Source organism: Phocoena phocoena, chromosome 19 (genome assembly GCF_963924675.1).
Source record: "Phocoena phocoena chromosome 19, mPhoPho1.1, whole genome shotgun sequence".
In the NCBI taxonomy this organism is placed as follows: Eukaryota; Metazoa; Chordata; class Mammalia; order Artiodactyla; family Phocoenidae; genus Phocoena; species Phocoena phocoena.
In genome coordinates, this window is record NC_089237.1 from 51569486 (window position 1) to 51592372 (window position 22887).

Genomic DNA, 22887 nt, shown 5'->3' on the forward strand with positions numbered 1-22887 from the left:
GGGAGAAGGAAACCAAAAGGGATGTCAGTGGGCAAATGGATGCTTATTAACATGCTGGAAGCTCCCAGAAGACCTTGGGATTCTTAGGACCATAAGGGACCAGTCTCGGAGCCTCCCAAAGATGCAAAGAAGATGCACCTAGGGAGACCTGGACAGTTGCTTTTTATAATTTTTGCAGGGGGGTGGAGGTATGGGGAAGTCCAGGGTGGGAGGAAGGATCAGCTAAATCCAAGGGAAGGAGGAAGAGGGGACTGCATAACAGATGCAAATGAAGGGGACTTGGGGCTGGTCAGGAAGAAAGGGAAAGGGAAGGAGGGAAAGAGAAAAAGGAGGTGATGAGAACCTCAGGAAGGGGTGTTAAGGACAACCGGAAAAAATCTTCTAGTAATAAAACTACAAACAGACCAAATATATATAATATTATATATGTATAAATAACAGCTGGCTATTTACAAGGGAGCACACACACGACACACACACACACACGGATCCAGGGAGGTGGGCTGGAAGATATGGCTGAGAGGTGGAGGAGCAGCTGGGGGTGGGGGGGAGAGGCCCTTCTCTGGGCAGGGCAGGCTCCTCAGGGGTTTAAGAGCTGAAGTAAACTGTGGAGAGGGAAATAGAAGGAAGAAGAGGGAGAAGGGAGAAAGAGAGAGAGAAAGCAGTGTGTCAGCCCGGCCCTGCTCCCATCTTCCCCACCTCCCAGCTGGTTGACATCCCTTCCCCTCTTGGCCTCAGGTTCTCCATCTGTAACACAAAGAGGCTGGATAGGTCGGTTCCAAGGTCTCTTCAACTCCACGGTATGGCCTTGGGGCCACAGACCCCTAATCCTCTGGGCCTCTGAGACAGTGGGGTGGTTGGCTTCCTAGCTGTTTCTCAAGCCCCTGGGTCTTTGCTGCTCTCCCACTCCCCAATTCCAGGGTTCCCAGACTGGGCTCCTAGGCCCAAAGGGTCCTCAAGGGAGCAGTGGGGATCCACCAGCTTTCCTGTTTCCAAAACTCTTAAGAGAAATTGCCCAGATTCAGGCAAAGAGCAAGCTAAACAGCTTCAAGGTTTGGGGCTGTGGATGAATCAGAACTTCTATTGGCAGCTATATGTGCTTTCTGCTGAATAGTAAAAACTAGGTTAATGACCTTCAAAACCCAGGAATGACAGGGGAAACCTCTCAGGAAGGGGCCCTAGCCACTCCCACCTACTCACCGATGATGATGATGAGGATGATGGCGCAAATCACTCCCAAGATAATCATCATCTGGGGGTGAGGGGGGGGGGGTCAGTGAGACAGACCATGATACTCCCCCCCCCCCTACCTGCCCTCCCGCCTGCCCTCCCGCCTGCCTCCACCCTTACCTTGAGGTTTTTCCACCAGTATTTGCGCTTGAGCTTGGCTGCACTTGTTTCAAACTGGGAGGCCCCTGCTTGGAGTGCGTCTGCACGGTCGTCCAGCTCCGACAGCTTCTGGTCCCGCTCCAGGACCTTGTCCACGTTCACCCTCATGATGTCCACCACCTGGGGGAAGGCCCGCAAAGCAGGGGGAGTGTGCCAAGGCCCATCGCAAAGGGCACTCCTCCACCACGAGCCCACATATAGAACACGCACCCCGATGCTGCCTGGCGAACATGACAAGAACATACACAGAACATGCCTAGCACAGCCGCAGATGCGCCAAGGAGCACGCATCAGGGGCACGCTGGTAGCCAGACATCTCAGATATCACAGCAGCACTCTCTATTTACCGAGCCTCAAGCAGCCCGCCGATCACCAGAGCACACCCGCCCAGGGTGAAACACCCCAGGCTAGCAAGGCTGACTGACACCTCACGGCCCTCCCAAATGCATGCTGACAAGGACCGGGCATGACATATTTTTGTCCCCAAACTCATTAACATGAACTGCCATCACCCCCAACCCAAGATGGGCCCGCACACCTGTTTCCCAGCCCTCAGGGTCCTTCCCACTGGCCTGACACCCGCCCCCCCGCCCACAACTCACCTCATCCACCTGGGCCTGGGTCTGCTGCAGTCTCCTGTTACTGGTGAGGTTTGGAGGGGGCGCAGGGGGGCCTCCCTCCCCAGCCGGGGCGGCAGGGGGGGCGGTGGCAGCCGTGGCCGACCTGAAGGGCAGGGACGGATCAAGACCCAAGGCCTGGAGCCCTTGGCTCCGCAGCCAGGGCCCCGCCCATCCGCCTGTCCATCCATCCGTCCCTTCCTTCCTCCTTCCCGGGAAGAAAGCCACCCGATGGGAACCCTGGACTCCGTCCGGCCCCGCGAGCGAGTTGTTGCGTGACCTTGAGTGAGGCCCCCTCCCCCCCGGGCCTCAGTTTCCCCGCCTGTCAAATGAGGGTGGACCCGAAACGACAGGCGGCAGCGATGACAGGGGCGGGGCGGGCGCACGCCGGGTCCGCTCCCTCCCGCGGCCAGGGCCCGCGCGGCCAGCCGGGGACGCGGGGCCCTCCGGCTGCCTGCGCGCAGTCACTGGCGCCGGCCTGGTCTCGGGATGCGGGGCGCGCCGGGGGGCGCAAGTCGAACCCCGGGCCCTCCCTAGGCCTGGGCCTAAGGGCGGCGGCCGGCGGCCGGCGCAGGCCACCCGGTGCGGGCGCGGGCGCCAACTCACATGGCGGGGGCAGCGGGCGGAGAACTTGGCAGCAGCAGTGATGGCGGCGGCGGCGGCTCGCGCTGGCTCCGACTGGCGCTGGCTGCCCGGGACAGGAAGATGGCGACCGCACGTCACTCACATCCGGGCACTGCAGGCGGGGGCGGGGCGCGGCGGGCCTCTAGTTGGCAGCCGGGCCGCGGGGGCGGGGCGCGGAGAGCGGAGATCGCGGCTGGCTGGGCAGCTGGTCTGGCGCCGCGGAGCCCCAGCCACTCCCTCATCGCCTGGAAGCCCGGAGCCTGGCGGCTGCGGCTTCCTCACACCAACAGCTGGCCCACCCGGTCTGACCACAGCCCGCCCCGCCGTCCTCGTGCCCCTGCCTCCTGGCCCTTACGGCACCCTTCAGCACCAAACACGTCCTCCTCCTCCTCCGTGAAACCCATCAACCGGTCCGCACCCCACCCAGCCCCAGGTCTCGGCCTGCCCCCAGGTCCCAACGCCTGCTGAGCCGCCTTCAGCATGTGGAATGGGCGGGCGGAGGGAAATCAGAAGGGGCAAGTGCAGGTTCCCGGGCCATGCGGATAGCTGGGACCCCGCTGGTGAGGTGAAGTGGTGGCAATTGGTTCCCAACCCCTTGCCCCGCAGATGGATATATCAAGGGAGGTCTGGGGCCCCTGACAGCTGAGTAGGGGGGATAGCAACACGATCCTCACAGCTGAGGTTCAGACCAGGGGTCCTTGGCAGGAGAGGCCTGGCTGAGGTGGGGCAAGCTTAGGGCGCCGGGAGGAGGGCACGGGGCTGCCCCGTGGGGCTGCTTCAGGTGGTGGCTGCAGACTGGCCTAAACCTAGCTCCGTCCCAGAGTGGCGGCAGCTACCCTGGCAGCAGCAGGAGGGCTCAACCTCTGATCCCAGGCACAGGGCCTGGGCGAAAGGACAGCTGGGTTTGTGTGTGTGTGTGTGTGTGTGTGTGTGTGTGTGCGCGCGGTACGCGGGCCTCTCAGTGTTGTGGCCTCTCCCGTTGCGGAGCACAGGTTCTGGACGCGCAGGCCCAGCGGCCATGGCTCACGGGCCCAGCCGCTCCGTGGCATGTGGGATCTTCCCGGAGTGGGGCACGAACCCGCGTCCCCTGCATCGGCAGGCGGACTCTCAACCACTGCGCCACCAGGGAAGCCCAGGACTTTTACTTTTTTGTTGTTTTGCTGTTTTGGTTTTCCTTTAGGTGGAAGGACAGTAAGTAGGCAGGGACGGCACCTGCGGTACCCAGGTACTTGGTACTACTGTACGTGCGGATTAACCTCATGGGTGTCAGCCTAACAGCTCCTGTCCTGGCTCTGGACCCAAAATATACTACTGGGACCCGGTAGGAGATAATCCACTACCCTTTGTCGCCCCTGACGCAGCAGCTGACACACCCACCCCGCTCCTTCCCAGAAGGACTGGCCCCCCTGAGGCAGGGGAAGATGGGAACAGGTGAGCTGCCTGTCCGGTGGGATGAGTCAGGACCAGCCTCAAGAGTGAAGAAGACCTAGTGGCCCGGGGGCAGGGGTGCTCACTGTGTCCCTGGAAGCGGGGCAGGGGAGGCTGGTGGCCTTGGTCTCTGAGACAAACAGGAGCTAGCTTCTTCCCTCCCCCACCCAGGCTTCCCAGGGCCTATGGTGTGACAGCCTCCCCCATGCAGCACCCCACCCCCTCCCAGCAGAAGCCTGGGACTGGCTCTGTCACCAGAGGTGTCATTTCCCAGCTGTCCGGGGGAGGTGAGTGAACTGGGAGTGTGTGTTGGGTGTGGGGACCCAGCAGATCTAAGATAAGATGCGCTCAGCTCCCTTCCCCTCCCAGGAGCTGCCACTTCCCTGGTCCTTGGGCACTGACACAGAAGTTCTGGGTGGCTCAGCCTATGTGAAAAGGAAGAAAAGAGCAGCTTCCCTGATGGTCTCAGATGATGCTGTGGGAGACTAGCTCTTGCTTTTTGGCCCTGAGATTACTTTACTTTCTAGCCAGAGAACAAAGACGCCAAATTCCAGGCTTTTGAGTTCAAAAGCCTCAGGGTCTGGGTCTCAGACAGGTAAGGTTGGAAGGAGGTACAAACAGGCAGCGCTCCCCACCCACACCATGCCCCGACACCCTATGCTAGCAGGGGAGAAGCTAGTGGAGGACCAGACACAATGATAGACATGGGTGTAAGAGTGATCCTCATTCCCCAACGGCCAAGTCCAGGGGACATGGAAGGGACGGAACCCAGAATACACTGGGGGAGCCAAGGCCATGCGGTGTGGCTTGGAAGGCTGGCACATTGCCATTGCTCTTGGATCCTGGGGGCAGCAGCAGCAGAACAGAAATGAGAGCACATGGACCCATGGAGGTGGGGACCCAGGAGGGTTTATCCCCAAGAGAGGATGCGCAGCTCACCGAGCAGCCCTCCCCACCCACCCCACCTATGCTGTGGTGCTAGGGAACTCCCCACATTTACATCAATGGTGGAGGCAGGAGAAGAGGTGGGGTGGGGGAGACCAGGTGAGTTCACCTGGGAATGACTAAGAGAATGTTTTCTGCAAGCAGCTAGAAGGGAGACCCAAAATAGAGGTAAATTGAACTAAAGAGAAATAAAGTAATATATTTGCATAACTGAGATCGTAGCTTCTACATTTACCTGCTTCTGGGAGTTGGTAGCCAAATTTCCAGGCTCCACTCCCAACGCTCATTCAAAAGATGTGCGAGGGGGCCAAGCACCTCCAATGATTCTGACGTAGGCGGCATGGCAGAGACCTTTAATAAAGGTTTAATAAAGGTTTTCTTTTATTGCTTTTTCTTCTTCTAACAACTGACTTCAAAGTTGGGGTGGAAGGGAGCTGGGTCATTGCCCCACTGACTCATGAACTTGCTCCATCCACATGAGTCAAACTTGACCAAACTAGTAATTAATTTCAGAGACCTTGTGTGTCCCTCAACACAGCATGTACAGAAAAAGCCTTCTAATTAGGAGGAGAATCATGCCCCTGGGAGGGCTGCATGGAATGGGGACCAAGGGCCTAGCCTCCCTCACAATCGGCTACTCAAACCCTGTGACCTCTGGCTCGACCCTCCAAACTGGAAGGCTCAGGGCTGCCTGCCAATCCCTGGGCTCCTGGAGGGAAGGGAAACTACCGGGTACCTACTGCATGTGAGGAGCTTTACATGGATTGCCACCCACATTCAGTGTCCTAATTACGCAAATAATATGACTGCATTCTCCTCAAAAAATATTAAAGCACTAGACATAAAACTGAGGTTCCCTTGGACACCCCCCACTTCATCTTCATGTTTTACTTTCTGGAAGTTTTCCTGTGTCCTCCTTTTGGGGGAAAAAAACGTTTTTTGTTATATTTATTTTTTTCCATTACTCTTTATCCTTAAATAAAGATGGATGTTGATTACTTTTTTAATTTCCAAAGTGCAATATCTTCTCATATCTCTCTGCATCTATATTTTTTAAATGCAGTATTATATTGTAACCCAAGAAATAGGTAACAATCAAAATTCAAAAGGTATGAAAGAACGTACAGCGAACCTTTGTCCTGAGCCACCCAAGACCCCTATTCCACACAGCTGCTGTTTCAGTCTTGTAAATCCTCCAGATTGGTTGGTGCAGAGACACAGACATAGATACTTCTTTTCTCTTTAAAAATACAAATGCTAAAAAAAAAAAAAACAACAAATGCTAACAGACTATATGCATTGTTTCCCCTTCTTTTTTTTTTAACTTTCCAATTACAGAGTTTTTTTCTTTTTTTCTCGTGCTTCCTATTTTCTCAATTTCTTTGATAGGCTTTTTAATATCTGGGAGGAATATATGGAAGGAGTCTCTCTCTTTTCATTTTGGAGGCTTTCCTTAAATGTCTGCTGGTCGTTGGCTCTCTGTTAATATCTAATAGGGAGCCAGCAAGAAGCCGAGTGGAAGCTGTGTGTGTGTGTGTGTGTGTGTGTGTGTGTGCGCGCGCGTGTGTAGGGGGAGGGCACTCATTGACTGTCGGCTTTGCTGTAGGACAGTGAAAGCCTTTTTACACAGACTCCCAAATGTTGACAGGTGGCAGGCTTTCTCTGGGGCCGTTCAGTTTTTTGAGAGAATATCCTCCATTCTCCATCCCTGTCTTGTATGGGTGTGGGTTGGGAGGGCAGGGTGGGAGTTCCTATTTCTAGCTTCAAGCCTCACCTCTGCTGCGCCTGGGGTCCCCAAGTCCAAAGCCTCCCCAAAAATGAGTGTGTGGAGGGTTGGTGTGTGTGACTCAGATGTGAGAGGTGAGGGAGACCCAGGGGTCTCGACACCCTGAACACAGGCTCTCGGCCACCCTCTGTGTTCAGCCAGGCCCTGACCCAGAGTCTAGGGACCTCCAGGATCTTGGAGCATCATTTCTTGTTCATTCTGTCACCACCCTTAGGCCACTGTCCAGCCTCTAAAGCCTGTTGGAATCTTTTTCTCCACGGCTGTCTTCTCTCCGGGTCTTTGTCCATGTACATACATGCCTCTCTGACGCCTCTCCTGTTATCCAGTTCAGTTATGGAAGGGAGAGAAGACAAATACTCGTTTACATGTCTTCCATGTTTAGCCAGAAGTCTCACCACAGTTTATTTAACTAGTCCCTCAAGGACCAACTTTGGATTTTTTTTTTCTGTTTTTTTTCCGACCGCTCCTTGCAGAATCTTAGTTCCCTGACCAGGGATGGAACCCGTGCCCCCTGCCTTGGGGGTGTTGGAGCCTTTAACAACTGGACCACCAGGGAAGTCCAAGGACCAGCTTTTAGGTTGTTTCCAATTTTTCCGCTGTTACAACAGTGCTCTTAGGAACATTGTTGTAAATACCTCCCACCATCAGTCAGCCCTCAGGACAATCCTGTGAAGTAGGTATCGGCTTGATTTTACATTTGGGGAAACCTAGGCCCAGAGAAATGCCTTGATGGGATCTTTTATCAAATTGGTTAGTCAGTGTTTTCTTTCATATATAGAATAAATATCTCTTAATTTTTTTTTCGTATGCAACATATTATAGTACATAAACTGATATCTTTTTAATCTGTGTAGTTCTCCCTTCTCAGGTACCAAGCACAGCGCAGAAGCCAGGCAGGCACATGAATAATGAATGATGGTGAACCGCGGTCTCAGTGAGGAGTGTTTTAAAGGAGAGCCCAGCACAGCAGGCCTGGGAGGCCTCCTGATCCCATACCCGCACTCTGCAACCTTCCGTTCATTATTCATTAGAAATTCACTGGGGTTAACAAGCTCCTCTATCAAACACTTGCTGAATTGAGTCAACTGATCTGGCCTGACAGCCAGGAGTTTCAGGTTGTGGTCCCAGATCTCCCTATCTGCATGATGACCTCAAGTGAATAGCTTTCTGCTTGGGCCTCATCTTCCTCATTTGTTAAATGAGGGCTCTTTCACTCTCAATGCCGGGCACCGTGCTGGCACCAGTGGTTAGGACTCTGCTCATTCACTGCTGAGGGCGCAGGTTCAATCCCTGGTCGGGGAACTAAGATCCCGCAAGCCAAGTCGTGCGGCCAAAAACAAAAACAAAACCCACAACACATCATGTTTGTCAATTATACCTCAATAAAGCTGGAGGGGAAAAAAAAGCACCCACCACGATCTTTGACGGACGTAATGATCAAGACACTTGCCAACACAGCTCAGACAGATTTAAACCAGAAAGGAGGCTCTGAGGGCTCACATGACTGGAGTGTAGCTGGAAACAGCAGGGTCCAGGTGCTCATGTGATGTCATCAGGGATCTGGTTCTCTGTTTCCAGCCCTGCTGGCCTTTGCCTTAGCTTCATTTCCAGACAGGGAACAGAAGCAGCTGCAGGCTCACATTCTTTTAAAATGTTAGTTAAAAAAAAAAAAATGAATGGGGTTCAAAATTCCAAAAATTCAAAAGAGCATATGGAGAAAGTCTCTCTCTCACTCTTTTCTCCCAGCCCTCCAGCTTCCACCTCTCAGCCCCAGTCCTCCCAGTAGTTTCCCTCCTTCCAGAGATGCTCTGTGCACATAGCTTTCCACCTTTCTTTACACAAATGGAAGAACACCACACGAACTGTTCTGTAACTTGCTTTTGTCACTTAAGTATCTTGGAGACTGTTCCATAACCGTGTATAAGGTTTGCTTTCATCCTGGCTGCAGTGTTACGTGGTAATGCAGTTTAACCAGCTTCCTGTTGACAGACATTTGCTTCCAATCTTTTGCCACTACAAGCAAAGCTGCAAGGAATAATCTACACATCCCCATTCTACCTGTGTGCAAATCTGAAGGGCTAATTCCTAGATGTGAAAGTCCTAGGTCAAAGGGTATGGGTCCTTGTGATTGATTTTGATTTTGATGGAATATTGCCAAATTGCTCTCAGGTGGATGTGTTACCGCCACCAACAAACAGGTGAGGCTTGTTTACTTAAACCCAACACCCTCTTCAACTCTCTATGAAACTTCTTGGTCATTGAGTGTAAGTTAGGCATGATTTGCATCTGTCTTATGCTGAATGAAGTCAGGCATCCCTTCCTATATTTGAGAGTTCTTTATATTTCCTTTTATATTTCCTGTTCTGCGAAATGTCTGTACAGTTTTTTGTACATTTTTATTGGGTTGTCAGTGTTTTTCTTACAGATTTGTAGGACATTTTTATGTATCAAAATTAGCTCTTTCTAATACGAGTTATGAATATTTTTCTTTAGATTTTCATTTGTCTTTTAACTTTCGCTTTTTTTTTAACCACGCATACTTTTAACATTTTAAATACAGATTTAAATATATCAGTCTTTTATGACTTCTGCATCTTGTTTTCATACTTATGTCTTCCCTACTCCAAACTATTTACTTCTGTGGTATTCTTACCAGAAATGCATAACCTCAATCTAACTAATCACGAGGAAACTTTGGACAAACCCAAATTGAGGGACATTCTGTAAAATACCTCACCAGTACTCTACAGATGTGTCAAGATCATGAAGGGGAAAAAAAAGGGACTGTCTCAGATTGGAAAAGCCTAAGGAGACATGACAACTAAATGCAACGTGAAATCCTGGATTAGATCCTGAGTCAGAAAAAATGCATTAATGGGAAAACCGGAAAAACTCAAATATGACTTGTAGATTAGTTAACAGTATTGTATCAACACTAATTTCCTGGTTTCCATAATTATACCATGGCTATGCAAGATGTGAACATCTGGAGAAGCTGGGTGAAGGGTATACAGGACATTTGTACTGTTTTTGAAACTTTTCTGTGCTCTAAAATTATAAGGTATTGATCCATATTTTCCCCCCAATGGCTACTCAGTTGTTCTAATAAACTTTATTGACTAATCCCTTTCCCCACTGATTTTTAATTTTTTTTACTTTTAAATTATAAAAAATACATAAAACTTACCATCTTAACCATTTTTAAGTGTACAATTCAGTAGTGCTAAGTACATTCATATTGTTGTACAACCAATCTCCAGAACTGTTTTCATCTTGCAGAACTGAAACTCTCTACCCATTAAACAACTCCCCCTTTTCCTCTCCCCCGGCTCTCGGCAACCACCGTTCTACATTCCGTCTCTGTGACTTTGAGCCTCTACTCTTGGTCCCTCATATAAGTAGACTCGAGCAGTATTTGTTTTTTCATAACTGGCTGACGCTGATTAACAAGCCACTAATTTCACAATAAAATGAAAACCTATTTTTGATGCTAATTGGCAAAGCCTCGGGTGGTGGCTAAGAGATAGTTGAGGTGCTTGTAGTAAGTACTTCTGGAGCGTGAAGGAATTGAGGCACAGAGAGGTTTAGTGACCTGTTGGTGATCACACAACCAAGGAGAGAGGGTGCACGTTAACCCCAGGATTGGCTCCACAGCTCGCTTCTGGTCTCTGCCCCAGGCTGGGGATCACAGAAGAGAGCCAAGGCATGGAAACCAACAGCATCTGGGTGATGTCTGAAGAGGTGGATGAAGTCACCCAAGGAGTAGTGACCACCGGCACTTAAGAAGCAAGCAGAGGGCGACAACCCAGTAATATGTCCCCAGTGACTGGCCAGCTCTGGGTTCTCAGTCAATATTCATTAGCTGAGCCTAAAAAGGAGCAGCCAGAACAGGGGGAGGTAAGCCAGGGGAACTAATTTCAGAAATGAAGGGAGAACAAATTTCAAATGAGGGGAGTGGTCAGCATATTGGAAAGAGATCAAACTCTAGTCTGAGAGGGAACCTCTGGATTTAGGAACAAGGAAATCATTGGTGATGAGAGGTTTCTTGGGATTATTGCAGGAGCAAGAAAGTGCTGGTAAATGTTTAACAACCCACTTTCCAAAAAAAGTATGCATTTGTGTATGTACATAAGTTTATTATAAATTTTACTGATATAAAGGATATGTAACCGAATCCACAAATAATAAAATGTACAATTTTTTTTATTGTAAATGCTATTCTGTATCCATGATTTCATAAATGGAGTTATAGCCTAAGTACAAGTGCAGTTCCAACGTGAACGTTCGTTGATGTTTTCATTTACGTTTTTGAGTAAGACAAAAATGAAACACACGATATGCTGAAACCTCACAGATTCCTCAATGACTTGAGTGATTTCTTTGCTGAAACTGACAACAGTTTTCAAATCCTGAAATGTATCCTCAACTTTCTGTGCTATTCACAGTATAACAGCCTATAGACATGACATTTCAAGATTCTTTTTTTTTTTTTTTTTTTTTTTGGTACGCGGGCCTCTCACTGTTGTGGCCTCTCCCGTTGCGGAGCAACAAGCTCCGGACGTGCAGGATCAGTGGCCATGGCTCACGGGCCCGGCCGCTCCGCGGCATGTGGGTTCTTCCCAGACCGGGGCACGAACCCGTGCCCCCTGCATTGGCAGGCGGACTCTCAACCACTGCGCCACCGGGGAAGCCCAAAGATTCTTTTTAAATTAATTAATTAATTATTTTTGGCTGCGTTGGGTCCTTGTGGCAGTGCGTGGGCTTCTCATTGTCGTGGCTTCATGGCTTCCCTTGTTGCGGAGCATAGGCTCTAATGCGTGTAGGCTTCAAGAGTTGTGGCTTGCAGGCTCCAGCGCTCAGCCTCAGTAGTTATGGCGCATGGGTGTAGTTGCTCCGCGGCATGTGGAATCCTCCTGAGCCAGGGCTCGAACCCGTGACGTTGCAAAGGTCCACCTTTTTTTCCTCGTGGACAACCTGCTCCCTTTTTTCCCTGCTCCAGCCACACTCGAGGACCTCACTCAAACAGCTCCTGAGAAGCAGCACTCCTGCCACCTTCGGCAATTTCATCACTCCTTCGTAGCACCTGTAAATCGCCTCTGCAGCTTTTATAACAATTTAGAACTAAACTACTCTGGGAGTACCACACACTTCTGTCTCTTTCCATGAGCCGCAATACCTGTGATGGCTGAGGATCAAACATCTACTCCCTCAGTGCCTACTACAGCATACAGTACTAGTATCCATAAAGAAGCGCTGCCAGAAAACAGAGAGAACTAGTAAAAGGTTATCTACGTATAGGAATCACCTGCAGGGTATCACCAGAAAACATTTCCTTGCATGTGTTTTTGCTTGTTTAAAACGACCTGAGGCCTCCCTGGTGGCGCAGTGGTTGAGAGTCCGTCTGCCGATACAGAGAACGCGGGTTCGTGCCCCGGTCCGGGAAGATCCCGCATGCAGCGCGGCGGCTGGACCTCTCAACCATAGCCGCTGAGCCTGCGCGTCTGGATCCTGTACTCCGCAATGAGACAGACCACAACAGTACAACGGTGAGAGACCTGCGTACCGCTAAAAAAAAAAAAAAGAAAAAAAGGCCTGGACTCCACCTTTTGAAACTGAAATGTACAAACAAACCTTTCCCAACACACAACAACCCTTCTCTTGAAAATGTGAGCTTGCAAATAAATATACTCACTCCATGACAAGACCAAACCTTCGACTTCCGTAGTTTCCACAACACCTAACAGCGCGTTTCAATAACTACTTTTTGAACGTATTCTTACTATAAACTACCAAGCAAAAACAGGATACTCTTACTTACACTATTGACTGAAGACAGAAGCTTCAACAGGTTCTTAAAAGAAAGATTCCACTACAAGGAAACTGAAGTGGAACACACAACTCTTTCCTGCAGTGCGAAATTAAAGATTCGATACTAATACTGCCAGAAAAAAACCATGGCAAATACGGAAAACCCACTCCTCAAAACCCCAAGGACACATAACATGTCATTAAAAACTTAAAAAATAACATTAACCAGCACTTACTACCGCAGTATTTAACATATGTCTAAGAATCACCGCTTTACAACCTCTCCAAAGGAAAAAAAAAAAAAAAAATCCCAAGCTTCCTCTTGTCAAAAAAAAAAATCTAATCACTAACAAATCCCTGTACTCCAGACACGAAAAACGCCGCATAACCCTACACGCCCATTTTTTCTTCTCAGTAAGTACACCATACCACTAAAAACAGTTAATTGCTACCCAAGAAAAAAAACCCTACACCGAAAAGTAAGATCGTCAGAAAGAATCAGAGAGGAGCAATCAGGATGTTGCAAAGCCTGATTACGCACAGCCGTTAATCACGAAATCATGCGTGCTCCAATCATCATATTCTATTCTGTTCTCCAAAAGGAGAAACAGGTAAGGATTATCCTACCTGACGATACAGAAGACCCTGGAGCATTCACTACTCTGGGAAAAAGATTCCACTTTGAGCGAGGGTGAGAACCCAACACGTTACCCTGAGCAACCTAAAGCTATCTAGGTTCTTCCAATTCTGTTGCTACATTTATTTGCAGATGTTATAAAATATATTTTTGCATTGGGAGTCAAAAAAGCATAGGCTAATTCCTCCCAGAACGCTCCACTCACTTAAGAGCCTGCTGTCCTACCCCACCGCCTCACTTTATTTACATATCTCCGCCCACTCCCTTCCGCCAGAAATCTACCGTAATAACCAAAATAAAAGCGACATCTAGTATCTTAGAGTGCAAGACTGTTCCGTTTCTATAGTAGATTGGCCACCCCAACTTTCTCCTGAAATTTTTAAGTCTTGATCTATCTTTTTTTTTTTTTTTTGGCCACGCTGCGCGGCATGCGGGATCTTAGTTCCCCGACCAGGGATCGAACCCGCGTCCCCTGCAGTGGAAGTGCAGAGTCCTAACCACTGTACCGCCACGGAATTCCAGTAAGTCTTGATCTTACCCTCAAATATATTTTTTTACGAAGAACTGTAAACAAAACTCGTAACTCCAGACTCGAGAGACAATTACCCTAACACTGACATCCTCCACCAAATGCAGTTTTAGGGGGAGGGCTGAAGTCTATGGTTTCCTTCTTCCAGGAACAGTGAGTGGTCCCTCGCTTCTCCAGCCTTCATCCCTACTTCCAGTCACGAAGGTATCAGAAAGGTTTCTTTTTCAGCCCAAAGACGCTGATGAATAATGCTATTTCGGTGACGGCTGGGATGGCACTATGGAAGGTAGGTGATAGGTTCAGGGTCCCTTCCAATAAAAATATCCAAATCCCCAAGCCAGCAATCCCACCCCCAAAGTGTAGGAGTGGGGGACCTCAAAAAGACCACGGGATGTTGAGTGGATCTGATATCTTATACATGGAATAAAGGGCTGGGTAGGGGAAACCTTCAGATTTAAAGTAAACCGTCCTTCCCCGTCCTCAAACATTGGGTGCTACCATACCTGCAGAAGACAAAAATGTACCAGTACGTGGTGCACTCCCAACGCTCAAATATGAAGAAAGATAGGGCCACAGATGCACTACAGTGAGCCCCAATGGCTTGGGAACGCACCAGAGTCAAGGAAAGCCTTTGGATCAATAGGTAGTGATGGGCCAGAAAAGGCCAGTGGTGGGACTGGCATCTGCATTCTGGTTCACCTCCTGGAGAGCAGGGCACCTCTTGCCCCCTTTACCACACTGCAAAGGCCAGAGCCAGCAGCCCTGACTTCTGAGTTTTAGGACTGCCATGTGAGTGGAGGCCAGAACTGAGCCTGCACAGCTGGGGCCCCAAGCTACCGCCACCCCATATCTATCAGGTGAAGTAGTAGGCTCCCCACCTACTCCAAGCACACGGGAATGCTCACAGTGACATTATACACCCTGCTAGAATCACTCTCCAGCACCCTGGTCCTCCCTGTCCACTATCCCAGTGTCAAGAGCCTTCCCTGATCCATCTTCCTCAGTCTCTTCTGCATTCCCATAGTGCTTCACATCTTTACACATCCTATGGTACAGTGCTTATCGCACTGAACTACAGATGTCTGTCTGTGTGTCTGCCTCTTCCTCAAGATAGAAAACTGTGGTTTACTCCCATTTTCAGATCTCCAGTGCCTGACGCATAGCAGGAGCTTAACAAATGATCAAAGATTGTATTAAATCTTCTACGTTACCTAAGAAGATCTCTCAACTGGAGGGATTCTGTTTGCCTGCTAGGGCAAACACCACTGTGCCAGAAAGGCCTAGTTAGGTGGCTGAAGGGCGTTAAGATGGAAATGGGCCGTAAAGGAAAGGTGCACAAGTAGAAAGGATACAGATGAGGCTCTGGGTGCTGTTGAACATGGAAACTCCTGAGAAGAAACCGGCCAGCTCCACTGCAAAGAGGGCCAGGGTGACAGACAGTGCTGCCACCAGCCTGCAGAAAGAAGGGAGCTGGCTTAGGCCTTCTGGCCTTTTTCTAACACCCCTTCACTCCCACTACTGCTTAATTCTGACCACCCTGCCCCAAGTGCTCACTGCATGTCCTGCTTTTCATACTCCTCAGGGGTGAACTTGAGAGGCAGGCAGGCCTGGATGTTGCTGTCCTGGGGAACAGGGCAGAAAGAAAGAGAAGTTGAAAGAGGGTCGGGCGACGGATGGCGGGGGAATGGGAGGACCCCACCGGGTAAGGCCCCGGGGGAAAAGGTGCGGTAGGGCTGGGACCACCCCAAGGTGGGAAGGAGGGCGAGAGGAGGGGGCGATGGGTCTTACCCGCGACCAAAACAAGGTGATGACGACCACCAAATGCGCCAGGAGCGTCAGAAAGCGAGAGGGCACGAGTCCCGAGATCCGACCCATGGTCCCCTGGGTAAGGGTTACCTCCTGGAGCAGAGGCCGTGGTCTCTGGGACTGGAAGCTCAGGGAGAGCCACTCCTCAAGTCTCCCAGGCTAGCCTACAAAAATTCGACGTACTCCGCCCTCCCGCTCGCGCTGGTGCCGCCCAGTTGCCTTGGTAACCGCATAAGCGGGGGCTACGACGGGAATCTCTGAGAATATCGCGAGAGCAGTAAATTATCGCGCCGCCGAGAACCCCCAGAGGATCGTGGGTACGGGTCCTCTGTACCTCATCCCGGCCGGGTGCGGACAGCCAGCCGCCTCCCCGCGCGCAGCCGAGCTGTCGGCACCTGAGAGTGTGCGGCGGTGGCGCGGTCCCGCACTGCCGACTCTGCCCGCGCAGCCACGGCGAACGGAAACCCGTCCTGCCTAGCCCGGGACACTCCTTCCTCTCCGGATGCCCATGCCGGGAGCCGCCCGGCCCCCAGCCCCCGCTGCGCTGCCCAGGACGACCCTCCGGATACCACTGTCACCGCCACGCCGGCCTTAGGGCATCGCCATGCCTGAGGCCTGGACACTCTCTTTTCTTCCATCCTCCGCATCCGTTTAGCTTCCACCTGCCCTGAGTACACAGCAAGTCAGTATGGTGTTGGCACCTGGGAAGGGAGTCATCATCAAAAGAGGACCAGCATTGGCATCCCAAGATGCCATGTTTATTTTTTTACTTTTTTTTTTTTTTTTTTTTTTTGTGGTACGCGGGCCTCTCACTGTTGTGGCCTCTCCCATTGCGGAGCACAGGCTCCGGACGCCCAGGCTCCGCAGCATGTGGGATCTTCCCAGACTGAGACACGAACACGTGTCCCCTGCATCGGCAGGCGGACTCTCAACCACTGCGCCACCAGGGAAACCCGCCATGTTTATTTTTAACATGGACATTCTTTACTTCTGGTCAGTGTGCCTTTTTCTTTAATAAAGCAGATGTACAATGTATGTTTGATAGGCCACAAACAGGCTGTTTTAGTTAGCATAAAATTCAAGTTAGGGGCTTCCCCGGTGGCGCAGTGGTTGAGAGTCCGCTTGCCGATTCAGGGAACACGGGTTCGTGCCCCGGTCCGGGAAGATCCCACATGCCGTGGAGCCTGCGCGTCCGGAGCCTGTGCTCCACAACGGGAGAGGCTACAACAGTGACAGGCCCGCGTACCGCAAAAACAAACAAACAAACAAAAACAAACAAAAATTCAAGTTAACTCACGTTTAAGCCAGAATGACTTCCCCATACCTCAATATGTGAACATTTCTTTTATCACCACTCTTCATCTCAGTGCTTCTAGGAGGGTCTAAACTACAAACCCTAGAGGCATTTTTTATTTCTTCATTCATTCATTCAACAGATATTCATTGACTAGCTATAAGTCCCAGGCACTGTGCTGCGCTCATGTTCTTGAGGAACAAGTCAGAAGTGTCTACCTTCCTGGGGTCAGAGAGATCAACGACAAACAGGCAAACAAATAATATATCTGCATGATAATAAGTGCAGTAAATAAAAATTTTTAAGGGAAATATTAGAATAATGTGATCAAGGAAAGTTTCTTTGAAAATGGGTCATTTGTTCTTAAACTTTGTTTTAGGAAATGTGGTCAAAAATGAGAGGAAATGCTTTTCTCTCTTCCAGGTCCCCAGTGTAATAAATGGATTTCCTTTTTTCTAAACCAGTGGGTGAAAAAATTCATAAGTCAAAGAGACAGTCAAAAGATGTTTCCTCAAGGTCATGAAAGACAGAGATGTGACAAAAATGGGCAAACGATAAGGTCCTGCTGTATAGCACAGGGAACTATATTCAATATCCTTGATAAACCATAATGGAGAAGAATATCTATCTATCTATCTATATACCTATCTATCTATCTATCTATCTGAATCACTTTGCTTTACAGCAGAAATTAACACAACATTGTGAAACAACTATACTTCAATCAAATAAAAAAAAAAAGATGGGCCAAATTTGACATGAGAAATTTAATGTGTGATCCTAATGGATCCTGGATCAGGAAAAAAATTTTTTTATTATAAAGGACATTAGTGGAACAACTGGCAAAATTTGAATAAGGTCTCTAGCCTAGATAATAGTACTGTATCGGTGTTAATTTCCTGAGTTTTTGATAATTCTACTGCCTTTATGGAAGAGAATGTCCTCATTAGAACTTTTCTCTGGGAATAGAAAGCCCAGGACTTCAGAGCCACCCTCCCCCAGACAGTTTATCAGGTCTGACTATTCACAGGTGAAGGAAGCACTGTCCTAGAGTGAAAGTGAGGAAAGCCCATGACCCGCTTTTGCAAGATTCTCCAAGGTCCCTGGAGCAAATAGAATGAAGAGAAGGAGTCAGCTGCATGAGGATCTGGGGAAAGAGCATTCCAGGTGAGGCACAGCAAGTGCAAAGATCCTTAGGTGGGAACAAGCCCAGCGTATTTGTTGAACAGAAAGGGAGCTAGTGTGTCTGAAGCCCATAATGGAAGGGGAAGAAGAGATCAGGGCGAGGTGGGATGGGTAGACAAGGGACATGGCCTTGCAGCCATGGGGAGGGACAGGCTCAGATTTGTATAACATACATAGATGACTTTGGTTGCAACATGGAGAATGGATTTTAAGATTTTAAGCAAAAGGTCTGTGAAGAAGCCATGGTGTTATCCAAGAAAGATAGGATGAGATTGGACCAGAGTGGAGTCAAGGAGGTGGAGTGAAGTGGAAGGAATCTAGAGATCCTTAGAAGATAAAGTCTGAACATGGGGCTGTGGGTGGATGAGAAAAAGGGAGCAGTCAAGGATGACTGTTAGATTTTGGGCTCCAGCAGCTGGAAGTTTGGTGTATTCTGCTCATAATAGCCTTCCTGCCTAGGGGACCTATAGATAGTAAGAACTGGGCAGTTACAGTTCACATTGTGAATGAGTAAACAGCAAGCATTTAGGTCTGTCCTGTCACTTTCCATGACCTTGGTTCAGGGAAGCCTGCTCTACAGTCTCACAAAAGCGAGTTTTGGAGCCACCCTGTGGCCATAGGAGGTATTGCTGGTGACCAAGTGTCCTTCCCCAGGGGGCCACTCGTCCCAGGGCTGGAACTCACATGTCCCAACATTTGAACTGGTCATAAAAGAATTTAGAAAAACATTTTTTAAATCACAGAAATATTCAAATATATGTAAAGATAAAGAAAAATAAAACCCCATTTGAAGCCTACCGTTCTGCTTCAGCAATTACCAACACATGACCAACCTTTTTTCAGCTATCCTCTCCCTCCCAGTCCCACTGGGTTATTTTGAAGCAAATCCCAGACATCACGAAATAATTCTGTCCAGGAGGAAGAAATTTCCCCCCATCTCTCTTGAGTTCTTTTAGCTGATCTAATAATTACGTTGACACAAGACATTAACAGGAGGAAAAAAACAATTTAATTCATACACAGGGAAGTCTCATAGAAATGGGACCACCGAAGTGACCAAAGCAGGCTGTTTATATATCATTGTTTGACAAAGAAATATTATTTGTGAAGATTTAACAAAGGGGCTTGTGCTAGGGGTAGCTGACTAATGAAGACATTTGTTACACAGCTTTCTTAGCCTTAAATTCCCTCATTCTGGTGATGATATAAAATTTATATTTTAAGGCAGGACAAGAGAAACTAAACATAAAATTCTCTCTGTGTGTTTGTTTGGCCCTCCTCCCTCTCTCCCTAATGTGCAGTGTGTATCTGCATTACACATTAGCCAGAGCTCCTCAAAGACAGAAGTGACTGCTCAACTGTAAAGATCAATTTCCCCCCCTTTCTTCTGATGCTAGTAGTGTAACTTTTTTTTTTTTTTAACTTCTTAAAAGAATAGCATTCTTTCCCAACTCTGTAGGGCGTCATGGTGACTTGCCGGTCACTCTGTAAGTGCTTGCCTGGACTATGTACCTCGGTGAACTTTATGTAATACATCAGTATGTCATTTTGATGTATGATCCCTTGTCTTGAAAATGGATATGACTGTGCCTTGGACTTTTAACAGGCAGCACATCATGCTTGCTTGTCTCTCTTTTTCTGGTTTTTAATCTGAGCAGTGGGTTCAGGTGTAGTCAGACTGAGGCAACCACTGTAAAGTTCCCCATCAGTTTTTCACCTGCTGGTTTAATTAATCGTCACTGCCTAGCTCCATTATTTCAAGGGGGGGTTGCAAACTGGGGATGTCCTAATTCTATCATTCCTTCTGCATTTGTCACCTGGGATTCTCCTGTAAATAAGAATGTGCCCTTATCGACTCATTGTTTACCATGAGATACAGGTCATACAGGAAAGGTTGGATAAATGTGTGATTTTCATTCCATTAGTTACCAGTTTTCAGAATAATGGTTCCCCAGTATCCTCCCAAAGTGACTAATTAGTTGTTTTTAGTTGTTAGATTTTAACATCTTTTGTGTGTTTCATTGCATTGCAGTTGTTTTGCTTTTTGAGTCTCAGATTTTCTCAGTCTGGGGTCAGCACTGTCCAACAGAACTTTCCATGATGATGGAGATACTCCACATTGTCTCTGTCCAGTATGGTGGCCAGCTAGCTCCTTGTGGCTACTGAACACTTGAAATGTGGCTATTTGGACTAAGGGACTGAATTTTTAAAATTTAACTTGATTTCAATAGCCCCATATTGAATAGCCACCCTAGTGGCTACCATATGTAGCAATGCAATTCTGGACAGAATAATTTATTGCTTTCTAAAATTTGGAAACTGAAGGTTTCCCTGGTGGCACAGTGGTTAAGAATCTGCCTGCCAGTGCAGGGGACACAGATTCAAGCCCTGATCCAGGAAGACCCCACATGCCGCGGAGCAACTAAGCCTGTGCGCCACAACCACTGAGCCCACGAGCCACAACTACTGAAGCCTGAGCGCCCAGAGCCCGTGCTCCACAACAAAGAGAAACCACTGCAAGGAGAAGCCCGTGCACCGCAATGAAGAGTAGCCCCGGCTCGCTGCAACTAGAGGAAGCCTGTGCGCAGCAACGAAGACCCAACGCAGCCAAAAATAAATAAATACATTTTTTTAATGATAAAAAAATAATACAATTAGAAAAAAAGATTGGAAACTGATAGGATGAATGGAGGAGATTTCAACATCAGAGAGTACTCTGGATAGTGACACTGGACTAATCAGATCTCATTTGCTGCAGCAACTCTCTGAGCCTAGAGATCAAGTCCAGGTTCCCATTCCCTGGTACCATATTCCCTGACTCAACCTCCCCTTCTAGCAACAGTTTCCACCTCACTCCATGCTCTTCAACTACCCAGACTCCTTCCTCTACAAGCCAGTCACTTGCCCACTCTAGTACTTCTGCTAAAGCTATCCCTCACTGAGTTCACAAGTGCTTATTAAATACATACCATATTCCTGGGTGCTAGGAATGCATATTCCCTACTCTTGAGTAACTTAGAGTGTAGTAAGGGAAAAAACTGGGCAAAAAAATTAAAACGTGGCATTTTAAGTGTTACCTTGGAGGAGACACAGGAAAGACCTCCTTCCCCAGGCGGGGGAGGAATTGGGGAAGAGAGAGCTTCTCAGTTGAGTTTGGAGGGGTACATAAGGGTCAGCCAGGTAAAGAAGGACTGAGAATATTGCCGAACTCAGGTTTGGCTAAAGCCAATACTTGAGAGACAAGTGTTGGCTGGAAAGGAAAGCTTGCTTTATTCAGGAGATCGGCAACCTGGGGAGAAGGCGGACTCACGTCCAAGAACCAACTCTGAAGATTCTGCTGGACCATGAAAGTTTTTAAAGGGAGATAGGGAAAGCTAATTTCAGGTAATCATTAGGGGAGGGGGTCGTAGTCTTTGTTATCTTTCACTGTGTTCAGACTTTCTTCTGATTCGTTGGTGGTAAGGTAACAGGGCGGTGTTCCAGTAATATTGTGCTCAGCCTGAAGTTACCATCCTCCATCTGGGTGGGGGTCTTTGTTCCTTCAGATGAGCTCAAAGATATACTGTTATATACTTTTCTTGAGGAGGAACCAGGACCCTGCCCCATGCTGCTGCACTATTGTTTCTTGACTGCTCCTCCTTTGTTTCTACATTCCCTCCCTTCCTTGATTAGCAACTATTAGAATCTGCCCTTTTGGTACCCAGGGAAGGTAAGGGAGGTTGAATGAAGCCTATTTCCTGCTAATGGGGAAACAGGGCACAAGGAAAATTTGTGCCCAGGAGGGCCCCACAGGGTCCTGCTCCATTTCAGAAAGACCATCAAGCAATACCAGGGACAGTGACACAGAGACAGCTGTGACCATGGTGAGTTTGGGCGACTGTAAATAAGGCAGCAGCGTTGTCACACGGGACGGGAGGAGGCAGTGGCTGGAGAATCATGCAAGGACTAGAGAGTTATGATAACAACAACCATAATAATTGAGTGGTGATTACCAGCCATGTTCTAGTAATTATCTACTATAATCTTTACTATTTTAATCTTTACTATTTTACAGGTAGGGACATTGAAATACAGAGAGGTTCAATAACAAGCTCAAGTTACACAACTAGTATTAGCAAAGCCTGATTATGAACGCTGGCAACCTGGTTCCGGGACCCACGTGCTTAAGAAGCACCTGGCCTTGGGGGCCCAGCCAATAAAGTAGTATTTGAACCCGAAGGTGATGGTGAAACAGGAGGGAAGGGGGCAGGGCACAACCGTTAAAAGAATGACATAGGGCTTCCCTGGTGGCGCAGTGGCTGAGAATCTGCCTGCCGATGCAGGGGACACGGGTTTGAGCCCTGGTCTGGGAAGATCCCACATGCCGCGGAGCAACTAGGCCCGTGAGCCACAACTACTGAGCCTGCACGTCTGGAGCCTATGCTCCGCAACAAGAGAGGCCGCGATAGTGAGAGGCCCGTGCACCGCGATGAAGAGTGGCCCCCACTTGCCGCAACTGGAGAAAGCCCTCGCACAGAAACGAAGACCCAACACAGCCAGAAATAAAGAAAGAAAGAAAGAAAGAAAGAAAGAATGACATAGTCGTTGAGGATATGACATAAAATGGTTAGAACCAACTAGGTCCAGAATGGCAGAAGATTCCACTTCCAGAAGACCTTGAGCCTCATTATAGGCTCACTGTAATACATTAGCATATGCTAAATAACACCCACAGGCGCCATGGCAGTTCCCAGGCCAACCATAAAAGTACAAAAAATGGCAGTGGCCCAATTCCTGGAAATCCCCGCCCTTCCCTAAATAGTTGGAATAATCCTCCCACTTGTTAGCCTATGAAATTAC

At 48.7% G+C, this 22887-nt stretch overlaps 1 protein-coding gene and 1 non-coding gene across 6 annotated transcripts; both read right to left on the minus strand.

Moving 5' to 3' along the window:
• Nucleotides 1–13094: 13094 nt before the first annotated feature.
• LOC136139565 (U8 small nucleolar RNA) lies at nt 13095–13231 on the minus strand. The gene has a single exon (XR_010657086.1). It is a non-coding gene; the product is annotated as a U8 small nucleolar RNA (small nucleolar RNA).
• A 399-nt stretch (nt 13232–13630) lies between these two features.
• Nucleotides 13631–15693, minus strand: TMEM107 (transmembrane protein 107). Of its 5 annotated transcripts, none has more exons than XM_065897456.1 (5): nt 15552–15693; nt 15318–15385; nt 15116–15216; nt 14267–14363; nt 13631–14040 (listed from the first exon to the last, which is right to left on the minus strand). In XM_065897456.1, the coding sequence occupies exons 1-5, from the start codon at nt 15636–15638 to the stop codon at nt 13971–13973; spliced, it is 423 nt and encodes a 140-aa protein (XP_065753528.1). In that variant the 5' UTR covers nt 15639–15693; the 3' UTR covers nt 13631–13970. The 5 variants fall into 5 exon arrangements, with proteins under 5 accessions (XP_065753528.1, XP_065753530.1, XP_065753529.1 ...); XM_065897458.1 differs by having other exon boundaries at nt 13971–14040; nt 14288–14363; nt 15552–15638; XM_065897457.1 differs by having other exon boundaries at nt 13971–14040; nt 14288–14363; nt 15116–15237; nt 15552–15638.
• Between the last annotated feature and the right edge of the window lie 7194 nt (nt 15694–22887).

Bases quoted from the DNA above. Each gene is read 5' to 3' on its own strand.
- TMEM107 (XM_065897455.1), bottom strand. From the start codon at position 15,638: ATGGGTCGGATCTCGGGACTCGTGCCCTCTCGCTTTCTGACGCTCCTG. The intron at 15,386-15,551 runs GTAAGACCCATC...CCTGTTCCCCAG, and splicing joins TCACCTTGTTTTGGTCGCGG to GACAGCAACATCCAGGCCTG. The intron at 14,041-14,266 runs GTATGGTAGCAC...TACCTTCCATAG, and splicing joins TACATTTTTGTCTTCTGCAG to TGCCATCCCAGCCGTCACCG.